This window comes from Orcinus orca, chromosome 6 (genome assembly GCF_937001465.1).
Source record: "Orcinus orca chromosome 6, mOrcOrc1.1, whole genome shotgun sequence".
In the NCBI taxonomy this organism is placed as follows: domain Eukaryota; kingdom Metazoa; phylum Chordata; class Mammalia; order Artiodactyla; family Delphinidae; genus Orcinus; species Orcinus orca.
This window is the reverse complement of record NC_064564.1, coordinates 98,048,230-98,060,452: the sequence shown is the minus strand read 5'-3', so window position 1 is coordinate 98,060,452 and position 12,223 is coordinate 98,048,230. Positions and strand designations below refer to the sequence as shown.

The window sequence follows — 12,223 nt, the reverse complement described above, 5'->3', positions numbered from 1 at the left end:
CATATGGCAACTCTACTTTTAGTTTTTTGAGGAATATCCATACTGTTTTCCATAGTGACTGTACCAACTTACATTCCCTGTGGTGTATTCTTTGTACTTAATGTTCCCTAACATGGAAAAAAACATATGTGGAAAACAAGTTGAAACACTGGCATAATTCACTAGTTTTCTGCCTCCTGGAGGAAAGTGGCTCTGATAGAGTCACAATAGGTATCAGTTCACAAAATCATATTTTTTTAAAGATGACTTATGAGTTTCTCTAGTTACTATCCTCAGTCAAAGTTGACCACAGTGGGTAATTGCAGCTAAGGTTGTGCTGAGGTTGGTATTATATCTACATGTAGTTTAATTAATGGAGCCCAAGGGCAAATATTGTCCCCATGTCAGCTTTCTTGTAACCTCTGTTTTTCTTTCAAGATCGTTTTTCAAAACAGTTCCCTTGTGGCCTGACTTGGAGGGTGTGGGGAGGGGGATTGCAGTCTTGTGTAATGGTGATGGATCTCGGGTGTTAGAACAATGTTACACAACCCTGCATTTTTATCATTCTAATGACTCTTACTGGACAAGGGGAGCTTACTTCTCTGCCAGATATTTATACAAGCTAATCAGAGGCTTGATACAATACAGATGGTGATAACCTCTTGCTATACAAAGTTCATGTCAAGTTTTTTGTTGGCCACAAAGGGTTTGCCTCATTCAGTATTCTGGACCAAAAAATTCTATTTCTTAAATACCTTTCAAAGGATTGCAGATGATGTAAACTATTTCAGGAACTGTAAGAGGAGAATCAAGAGTTGGTCCTCTACCACATTCCACCAACATTACCACAGCTCTATTTACTTCTTAGATCTGTGGGATGAAAAAATTGTTTTTATTGAATTATGTTCTTATTCAAGTATGATGAAGCACAGAGATTGGGGGAGGGGGGTAGGTTATTTTCAGTAAATCATCCATTCCCCGCTCTATCCTTAAAGTGCATTCCAAACCCAGATCTTGTGTAATTCTTTGCTTGGACTACTAGTCCTGCTATTCTTCTTACTATTTTAAGCTTAATATATTGTCTTGCCAACAGATATAATGGTTCCTGTAAATACTCAGTAGTTCTCTGCAAGAAGAGAAGAAAAATAGAATGACAGCTTAAAGTGTTTTGTACCTAATGAGTAGTACAACCAGAAATCTCTGCAAATCCTAACCTGGATGTCAAGGAATGTTATTGACAGGAGTGAAGATTAATATTCCAAGATGGTATTTGTTTATGTCTAAAGGACAATAAAGGCACAAAAAGAAAACTTTATCTTTTTTTGTGCAAAACTCTACAACATACAGCACACACACACATTCTGTATATTCCCACTGCTCACTTAAGACCAATGTACTCAAGCAACTCTCTCCAGTGTATCCTAGAGTTTATCATCTCTAGATTTCTAGATGTAGAATTGCTGGATCAAATGGTTGGATAGAAAAAAAATTAATGAAGAATTTGATAAGCTGACTCTCAAGCTCAATTGGAAAGGAGAATGTTCAAGGTTAACTACAAACATTTTAAAAGAGAAAATAAAAGGATGTTAGAGTTTCCCTACCAGATATGAAAAAAAAAATCCTATGACAGTATAGTAACCAAACTATGTGGCATTGGCCATGAATCAGCAAGTAAGTCAATAAAACAGAATGAAGAGACTTTAACCAGGGAAGAAAATTGCTTATGAAGTTGGATAAAAGTAAAGGGAGTATCTATTTCACATCAAAGAAAAATGTATGGATTTAATAATTTTTAAAAAACAGAAGTGTTAGAGAAAAGACTATGAGAATATTTTAATAGACTTGGGGAGGGGAAGCTTTCTAAAGCAGTATACAAGGAGAGAGAGATAAGGGTGACTCCAAGGTTTTTGGCCTGAGCACTGGCTGCATTATGGGCTGCTGTTTATTGACTAATATTTATTGAGTGTGTACTATTTCCCAAGTGCTGTGCTAAACTTTGAGAATTAAGAATTGAAGAACTAGACAAAAATATCTGCCTTCAAGGAAGTTACATGTGGGGAGGAGACTAGGTTTTTGTCTGAAGTTGTCCTTGCCTTTGTCACCTCGGAATATCTTTGAGCTGTGCTGCAAAGAGCTTGAATCAAGTGACCTCCTTCTCTCTCCCCCTGCCCTTCGTCTCTAGCCTTTGCCTCTCCCTCTAAATAAGGTGGGGTTGTCGGAGTTCCAAAAGACTTTATTCTACCTGTTTTCCAAGATATCACAAGGTTCCATCAGTAAGAGAAGCTGTGTTTGTAAAAAAGAACATATTTCACTCTCTGCTGATTAAGATTTTTTAAAAATTCTTTATTTTTCTAATATATTTTTCTCGTTGTCATTTCTATTTTGAGACTCCAGTCCACCTGATGAGAGAAAACTCCATCCAGGTACTTCCAAGCAAATTCAAAATCAGAAATTTCTCAAGGGCTTCACTTTTGAAAATGGAGCCACATTCAGGAATGTTTCCCTCTTCCATTTCTCCCTCTAGTTGAGTCTAAACTTTGGAGCTTCTGCAAAACTGCAGCAAAGGAGTGGATGTCCACCTCTCAGCTCCGACACTCCCTGCATGTCCATCATCTGGAATTGTCTCAGTTCTCTCATCAGTGGTCATGATGATCATCCTTGGTCATCTGCATATGGGTCTGTCAGCCTTGCCACCCTTGGTGCAGTAATCTCCTGGGGATTCCAGGATTTCTTCATGTTGCTATTGCCTGAGAGAGACATAGCTCTCATGGTCCATGCTGTCAGCCACTCCCACATCCTTAATATTGCAAAACTCCCTAGGAGTCTTGATATTGCACCAACTCTCTCTCCTAAGCCTCTCCAGGAATACACAAGACTCATCAGGTCTTCTCCCCTTCAACATCCCACATAGTTATATTCTATTGCCCCATGTCACTGTGACCAGCAGCACTTCTGTGGGACTTACCATTATCCCAAATATCCACATGGAAAGAGGACTCATGGATCCCTATACCCATCCCTAGAAAGGAATGTCAGTCATAGCTCCTACGGTGACTGAGTTGGGGTGTGTGGAGGGATTGGTATAGAGCACAGCGCCTCACAGCAACATCTAAATCTCCTCCCCTAACTCCTCTTTCTCTCCCTCTCCTCAGAGGTTCTTTTTTTAAATTATTTTTTATACAATTTTTAAAGGTTACACTCCATCTACAGTTATTACAAAATATTGGCTATATTCCCCATGTTGTACAATACATCCTTGTAGCCTATTCTTATACCCAGTAGTTTGTACTTCCCACTCCCTCACCCGTATATTGTCCCTCCCCTCTCTCTCCCCACTGGTAACCACTGGTTTGTTCTCTGTATTTATGAGTCTGCTTGTTTTTTGTTATATTCACTAATTTGTTGTACGTTTTAGATTCCGCATAATAAGTGATACCGTACAGTATTTGTCTTTCTCTGTCTGACGTATTTCACTTAGCATAATGCCCTGCGAATCCACCCATGTTACCGCAAATGGCAAAATTTCGTTCTTTTTTATGGACGAGTAGTATTCCATTGTGTATATATACCACATCCTCTTTATCCATTCATCTTTTGATGGACACTTAGGTTGCTTCCATATCTTGGCATGTGTAAATAATGCTGCTGTGAACGTTGGGGTTCAGGTATCTTTTCAAATTAGTGTTCTTGTTTTCTTCAGATATATACCCAGGAGTGGGATTGCTGGGTCATAGGGTAATGCTATTTTTAGATTTTTGAGCAACCTCCGTACTGTTCTCCACAGTGGCCGCACCAATTTATATTCCCACCAACAGTGTACAAACGGTTCCCTTTTCTCCACATCATCACCAGCATTAGTTACTTCTGTTCTTTTTGACGATAGCCATTCAGAGGTTCTTTTCTTGTCTGGAGTGAGGAAATATCTTACACGTACCAAGTATTCACCCCAGATCTTCTTGTCATTCATCAAGAGGGCGGCTTTTTAAGCTTTAAGAGCCATTAGTATCTCACGTTATTCTGCCACATACACCTGCCCTCTTCCTGTCTTCAGTACGGTCCTTCCACACTGTTTGTTTTCCTTTATTTCACTTGGTTTTCGAGAAGAAGTGGAATGAAGTGTTTGAATACCTTTTCTCAAATTGCTGGCTTTCCAGATGTTTTCCAGAGTAAATTTTAGTTTAATTTAATTGTCTTTAAATTCGGATTTAACAGCTTTATCTTTAGCTCACGAACTCTGAAACTAATTGGCAGGAATTATTGAATTAGAATAAATACCTATTAATTATATACTAATGAAATATGCTTTCTACAGACATGAATCTTATGAGAGAATCTGGGTCTTATAGCTGAGCCTGTCCCCTAACATGAATTGAGGCACAGTTATTTTTAAAATCATAATATCTCCTTTTAACTCTAACAGAATGTAGGTTATAATGTTGCTCTTCTTCTGAATGTAGTATTTCTTGAATCATTGCTTAAGAAACATTGGATTCCTTCTAAGAACTTGCCAGAAAATATACCCTGGTGCCGCTTTACCTTTCCTAACCATTTCTAATGAAAAGCAACAACGGCAAATTTATTTATAAGCCAGACTCACCATTGGATCTCTTGTGCCTTTACAGTATGACGTTACAAAGCATCAGTGGCAATGAATATACACTTTTTTTAAAAAAAAAGGTTTCACCTTTTTCCTTTTACCTATAGAGAAGGAACAGCATATAACATTGTAAAGGATAACTCGCTTGTCCTAAAACAGTAAAGCCCAGTTGTCACATTGAATGAATCAGTATTTTCTCATGAAGATAGGACACCACCAAAAAAACAGCTGATTTGGTGCTAATACTGGGTGGTCCAAAAAAGATGAAGTGTTGAATCAATTCTCCAATTTTGGAGGAGCAGTGGAAAAACAAATAGAGGAGGCAAGTGAGTCATTATTAACTCTGGAAAAGACATGTTCTGTTAAATTTTCTTCTCGTCCAGCTTTTAGTGTATGATCATGAAGTGGTTCAGCTAGGTAGGTAAGTGGGTAGCCAGCTAAATATGATAGGAAGTAGGTACGTAAGACTCAGATTTGGTCCATATTTTGAGCCTGAAAATCAATAGAAATAGTTTAACAATAATTGATAATATGAATACAAATTCATTCCATAAACTTTTTTGTGTGTGTGGCTGTGCTGGGTCTTCGTTGCGGCGCGTGGGCTCTTCACTGCGGTGCGCAGGCTTCTCTAGTTGTGGTGTGCGGGCTTAGTTGCCTCGCAGCATGTGGGATCTTCGTTCCCTGACCAGGGATTGAACCTGCATCCCCTGCATTGGAAGGTGGATTCTTTACACTAGACCGCCAGGGAAGTCCCCGTAAACATTTGTTCCTCTCAGTTAGCAAGCTCTATGGCAATGATGATGATGATACATTTTAAACGCTTTTGAGGTTTATTGTGGTTCTTTGAGAAGACCATTGTAGGCTCTCATCTGTGCCCGTTTGTGTTTTCCCTTCACTGATCAGTGTTCCATTCCTCGCTCTTGTGAAATGTTAATGATCTTCACCAGCACTCCCTTACCTAATAAGGGAGGCTCAGAGTAGGCCAACACAATACGTACTCATACTAACTTGCCCTATTTCATTACAGCAAATTCTTCGTCATTCTAGAGAAAACTCAACAAAAGTTATATTTCTCATTACGGATGGATATTCCAACGGGGGAGATCCAAGACCCATTGCAGCATCACTGCGAGATTTTGGAGTGGAAATCTTCACTTTTGGCATATGGCAAGGAAACATTCGAGAACTGAATGACATGGCTTCCACCCCAAAGGAGGAGCACTGCTACCTGCTCCACAGTTTTGAAGAATTTGAGGCTTTAGCCCGCCGAGCGTTGCATGAAGGTAATGGAAACCTACTGGCATCACGCAGTGCCTTTAAACAGGGTTTGCTTCCTGCTTATTTCTTGAAACCCACTGTGGGGATAATACCAAGCCCTATGAGGTCTTCGCTGAGCGTGATGCCCATGTGTTCTTCGTGTATTATGAGCTGCGTTGAACTTCATGAGTAGAGATGACATTCTGGCCTTGCAACAGAAGTATTTGTTTTGTTTTGTTTTTTAATAACTGTGATACATTTTCACTAAAACATCCATATGCTCCCACCTGGAACCATTAGAATCAGTGGAATGAACGAGGTGTGTTTTGAGGCCACACACGGAGTCGGAAGCCTTGACTTACATCTCATCTTCAGTTATCTGGAAGGATGAAGTAAACATTCAGAGACATGCTTAGTGAATCTAACCAGAGTGTTTCCAGAAATATACATGAAGATTCTAGGGACAATAAATACTCAACACATACTTCTTGACCTGACAGTTTGAATATAGATATGCTTATGGATAAACTGAAGAGCAGTGACAGCGACAGGGAGTAGCATCAGTAAATCCATTCATTAGAGTTCTTTGTACACCATTTATAAGGATGTTTAGTTGGGTGACTTAAGTCAGATGAACTTCCAAGTGTAGTATGGGCATGTATCTTGCAGTGATCCAGGAGAGAAAGTGTAGATTGGGAGGAGGAGATGGGGATCTAGCCTCAGACCAGCGCCATGGAGCAAATTAGGCTTGATCTTTGCAGGTGTCCACATGAAAGATTCAGTTTGATGGGCAAATCATGGCAACATGAGGTTTCCTCACAATTAGTGATGTTCAAAATAAGTGGGTCAGCCTTACCGTAGTTCCAACAGAAGAATTTAGAGCAGCATCTCAGGCTACCTATGGATACAGGAAAAATTCCCAATTGGTCACCTACTAACTGGGTGGCTTTGGGAAAATTATTTAACTTTTGCACTCCCTAGATTTCTTGTTAATAGAGTAGGGTACAAGAATAGTACCTACTTCATAGGCTTATTCCAAGGATTAAATGGATTAATACATATAAAGTGATTAGAAAAGTCACTGAGGGCTTATTATACTAAGCTCTCAATAACTGTCCATTGGCTATTACCTTAGCCAATTTATCTAACATCTATGAGCTTCAGTTTCCTCTACTTTTAAAATAGAGATATTATAACATGTACCGAATAGCTTTGTCAGGAGAATTAAATAAAATATTTAAATTTCACCAGCACAGTGTTTGGCATATGACAGAAGTTCAGTAACTGGGGCTTTTTTTGTTTCTCCTTTTCTCTGGGAAAAGTGATATATATGCTGAGTAGGAAGACAGAGTGGCTGTTGCACTAGATGGGATTATGAAATTGTGGGTGTTATTGGCTGTGTCATAGAGGACTCATTTCCAGTCCTACCAACCTTCTGTTTTGTAGGATGGGGGCCTTCTGCCCAATGCAAGTTGAGTCAGAAACTGGATGGGACAGAGTCTTCAAGGAAAGGATTTTGGTTACCCTATCACAACAGAGTTTTGAAAGGCATCACTTTTATTACACAATACTAAAATCTAAAATGTGTAATACTCTAATCAAGTTTAGGTTCCATAAGAAAAAATTCTGTTTTTACTGAAAAGAAACGATGGGGGCAAAGGAAGTGAACCTCATTTCTCCTGCCTCCATGTTCTCTGAAGCAACTTTCTTTTTTATATATATAGTTTTTTATTTTTATACAATTTTTAAAGTTACTTCCAATTTACAGTTATTACAAAATATTGCCTATGTTCCCTGTGTTGTACAATACATCCTTGAGCCCATCTTATACCCAAGAGTTTGTACCTTCCACTCCCCCACCACCACACTGCCCCTCCCCTCACTGGTAACCACTAGTTTGTTCTCTCTATCTGTGGTCTGCTGAAACTACTTTCAATTTGGATGGATCCACTTTTGGTGTCAAGGCTGTCCATGTTTGTGGCCAGTCTCAATAGATGTAGGTTCCAGAATAATAGCTTTCCACATATGCAGCTTGTTCACTTATCTCTCTCCCCGACCTAAATGCCAGTGCACCAGTCTTAAAGCTACGTTTTTCTTGCTCCCTCGACTGCCAAATAAACCTGTGTCTCAGAGCTAAGTCCAAGATGCCCATGTTGCAGACCTTGTACCCACACCATAGTCTATTAGATGGGGCTTTAGGGTACTTGGTTGTACAAGTCTCTTTCTCTTAGGGCAGGGGTCTTCCCTTTATGTTGTCCCTGTCTATTGTTCAGGGTCTTAATGCATAGAGACAGATGTTCCATAACTGAGGCCATCACCAATCTCCTTTCTGGGTATTCAATGGCAGTTCATGTGTCTTGCTGAAACTCACTCATTTGAGTTTCTACTGTGGACCTATCACTGTATCTGCCTAGCACTGTGGACCTAGTGCTGGAATTTAGGCTAAGACTTTTGAACTTTCTCAGCAGGTAAATGGAACTTACTGTGTGCCTGATTGTAGGCCATCCATTCCTGATAAGTCATAGTCAACCTTACCCTGCCCCGTTAAGTCACTTTCAGAACAGGACAGCTCTGCCTGTGTTGTTGAATTCCCAGCATAGCTCACGTCAGAGCATGGCTCAAATAATCCGTATGGTCTCCTTTTACACAACAAGTGAACATTTATTTAAAATTGAGAGAGAAACCAGATCCTCGTTCTATTCTTCAACTTGTGTGGTACCATTGTTTCAGTTTTTAATCCAATAATTATAGAAGTAATGGTATTTATTCTTAAATCAGTAATCACCATCAGCACCCTTTGACAGCAGTCAGGATTGCAGCTTTATTTATTTATCTGAACAAGGATTCTGGAAATCTGGTTACTGCTGCCTGACCTCATGCTGGTGTGGAAGCCTGGGGACTGACCTGGAGAACCAACTGCATTACTTCCTGCTGCATCTGGAGGTTCCTCGCTGAAACTACTTAATTTCTGCCTGACCCTGCGTGGCCTTGAGAACTTAGGATGAGGTCCAAGACTGAAATAGCTTAACCAGCTGAATCAAATTCCCAGTCTGTGGTCCTGCAAATCACACACCTTCATATTTGGATGGGAGTGGGGGAGCAGTTGGGAATTTGATGGAAATGAAAAGATATTTTCTCTGTCTTGAGCTTCAGTTGTGGTAACGAGAGAATGTAACATGCAACTGCTCATTCATTTTTTTTTTTTATGACCGCCCTGTCATATGTGCTTGGTAGATCTGCCTTCTGGGAGTTTTATTCAAGAGGATATGTCCCATTGCTCGTATCTGTGTGAAGCCGGCAAAGACTGCTGTGACCAGATGGCAAGCTGCAAGTGTGGGACACACACGGGTCATTTTGAGTGCATCTGTGAGAAGGGGTATTACGGGAAGGGTCTACAGTACGAATGCACAGGTGAGTGCCCAGTCTGTGTGTAACTGTGTCAGTTGGCTTTTCCTGTGTAGGAATCTGTCCACATACTCCATGGGTAAACACTAAGTATTTGGTACTGCTCATGAGTCTGTGGATCGGTTGGGCAGCACTTTTGGTCTCAGCTGTGTTGGCTCAAGCATTTGTCGTTGGCTGTGAGTAGGGTTGGCTGCCCCGCTGATCTTACTTGAGTTCTCTCACCTGTTTGGGGATCAGCTAGCTGGAGGCTGGTCTAAAAGGGCTTGTCTAGGACTACTAGGCTGTCCTTTATATGGCCTCTCAGACCCCATGAAGTCAACCCAGGCTTGTTTACATGGTAGGGGCAGAGCTCCAAGAGGAAGAATGGCCTCTTGAAGCCTAGATTCAGATCCGGAAAGGGAGAAGATTTGGGAACTTTTATTTGTAATCCGTCAATAGCCAAATCGCCAAAATCTACCTCAGCCTCTGTGAGAGATTGCAGCCCGTGGGATTCTGGTCCTCAGGCCACATGTAACTTGTAGGATTGTCACCAAAAAATGTAACTGATGGTCTTTTAGCTCTTCATAAGTCTCCACGAAGGGACATTAGAAAGCTCTAAAAGGGACATCACTTCAAAATGGAATTCACTTCTTCGACACTTATAATTTTATCTCCTCTAGGTTTTCTTACCACAGGGTCTTCATGTTTTTAATACTATATTAGAAAGACAAGAAGAACAACTTGGGATTCTTGGGTTCTAAATTATATTTTAGCTGTGATACAAAAATAAATTATGTTTTAGGAAATATCAGATATACAGAAGTACTGTATGGTTTTGCTGTGATAGCATTTGGTTTGCTCTGTTTTACTTAAAAGGTAACACGGTTTTTAGAACTTACAACTCTTCCACGGTTTGCTGTTTGGGAAAAATGTATTCCCATGGAAATTAATACCCACCAGGAGAATTTGGGGGCAGTAGGTTTACTTTATACTGGCCGGTGTGGTCTTTCACTGCTCGTTTCACGTGAACATTATCTCATTCTGCTGTTGGGAAGGTAGGTGGGTCTGCTCTATAACACAGAAACGTGGTTCTCCCAGGGGTGAACCTTCCAGGTCTTTGACCTGACCTGCTTTCTCTCTTTTCTTCTCCTAGTGGGACATTTCTTCTCAGGTTCTTCTTTTACTCACTTTTATTTTGTTTTTTAAATTGAAGTATAGTTGATTTATGGTGTTGAGTTCGTTTCTGCTGTACAGCAGAGTGATTCAGTTATAATATATATACATTCTTTTTTTTTATGTTCTTTTCCACTGTGGTTTATCCCAGGATATTGACTATAGTTTCCTGTGCCCTACGGTAGGACCTTGTTGGTCCATGCTGTATATAATCGTTGGCGTCTGCTAGTCCCAGCCTCTGACACTTGCTTTCATTCGTGTTGCTCCCTCATCTCTCTTCCCTCGATTTCTCCGCCCCCCACCACTGGCCCTGATCCCAGCTGGCGGACATCCTTCCCGGGTCCGAGCGTCCATGCTCGCCCAGCAGAATCATTCCTTTCTTGGCCCTGCTCCCACTCCATCAAGCAGGATTTCTCATTTAAGCAGAAAAAAGGGAGGGTGGGATCTGCCCAACTGCCTCTGAGTTGGCAAGATGCCTCCCCTTGAATCTTCCCACACTTTCATGAACAGCCCAGCTTGGCACTCTCCCCGACGCCCCCTCCTTCCCTCTCCCGTCCAAGCCCACCGAACACAGGCAGAAGCTCTCGTTTTCTTTGCTGCATGCTGTAGTCAGCATGTCTGCTTTCCGTGTGGTCCTAGACTGAGCTCGCTGCCAACAAGCCACTGCCGTGTGGCTGCCCAACAGCTCAGCCATGCTGTACCCGGCCTCCGCCGCTCCCGGGCACTGTAATCTTGCATCCCCGGGGATAAGCTGCAGGAAGAGAGGGGGGCAGTTCGCAAACCCACTGCCCCCAGTTACCCAAGTCGCTGTGGCTGCTGCCAGTCGTGCATTGCAGGCAGAGAGGCACAGCCATCCATCTGTAAAATGTACACAGTTGGGTGGGCCTGTCAGTGGAGCTGCAGTAGAGGGGACAACAGCACTTTGGCTGCTGGTTCCAGGCAAGAACACCAAGCACAAAAGGAATCGTTTTTCCATCCCTTCTCTTAAATTAGTAAGCCTTCCTTACGTGCAGGATTGCAGTTAGATCCAGTTCATTTATATAACTGTTTTTTGGTTTGTTTTTTTTTTTTTGGCTGTGCCACGCAGCTTGTGGGATCTTAGTTCCCCGAGCAGGGATCCAACCCGCACTCCCTGCAGTGGAAGCACAGAGTCTTAACCACTGGACTGCCAGAAAGTCCCTGATATAAATGTTGATATTGTCATCTTCAATATTTGTTTCTCAGGGGTTAGAGAAAGTGGTATTGGAACTCTGAGCTGTGATTTTCACACTTTCGGGAGGCAGTGTTCATCACTGGCTTCTCCTTCATGGTACCAGCTAAGAGAAAATAAATAAATTATAGCCTTCTGATGACATGAAAGACTCATTACTAGACTCTTATCTTTTGGAAAGGCAGAAAGAAATATTTGCTCTAAATCATCCAATACTGAAAACCTAGCAGCTGTGAGCCCCTTTTCAAATCCATTTAGCTGACAAATGTTCCTGAGCACTTTCTCTGTGCCAGTGGTTCAGTAGTTCAATGTGCAGGTAGGTGTTCAGTGGTGAACAGACAGACATGGTGCCTACCTTCTTAGAACTCACAATCTGACTACACAAATCAATTTGTAATCACAAACTGTGAAGTGCAGTATGAAGAAGGGACTGCCGAGAAGTTTAGACTAATATTGTACTCTCTAAACCGAGATCTGCAGGATGACTAGAAGATAGTTATTTTATTGCTTCAGGAGAGGATGTTACCTTTCATTAAGAAGAGTTGGCATTCTGGGTATTTATCCTCATTGTAGAAACAATGCCTTTCCGAAGCAAATCATTTCTCTTTAGAGCCAGAAGAAAC

At 41.3% G+C, this 12,223-nt stretch overlaps 1 protein-coding gene across 1 annotated transcript in view; it reads left to right on the top strand.

Annotated features, from left to right (window-relative positions):
• SVEP1 (sushi, von Willebrand factor type A, EGF and pentraxin domain containing 1) overlaps positions 1–12,223 on the top strand; it is a 184,273-nt gene that overhangs the window by 25,104 nt on the left and 146,946 nt on the right. The window contains exons 2-3 of the mRNA XM_004269347.4: positions 5,604–5,859; positions 9,068–9,244. Of these exons, the coding sequence (XP_004269395.1) occupies positions 5,604–5,859; positions 9,068–9,244 (433 nt within the window). The remainder of the gene's footprint in view (positions 1–5,603; positions 5,860–9,067; positions 9,245–12,223) is intronic.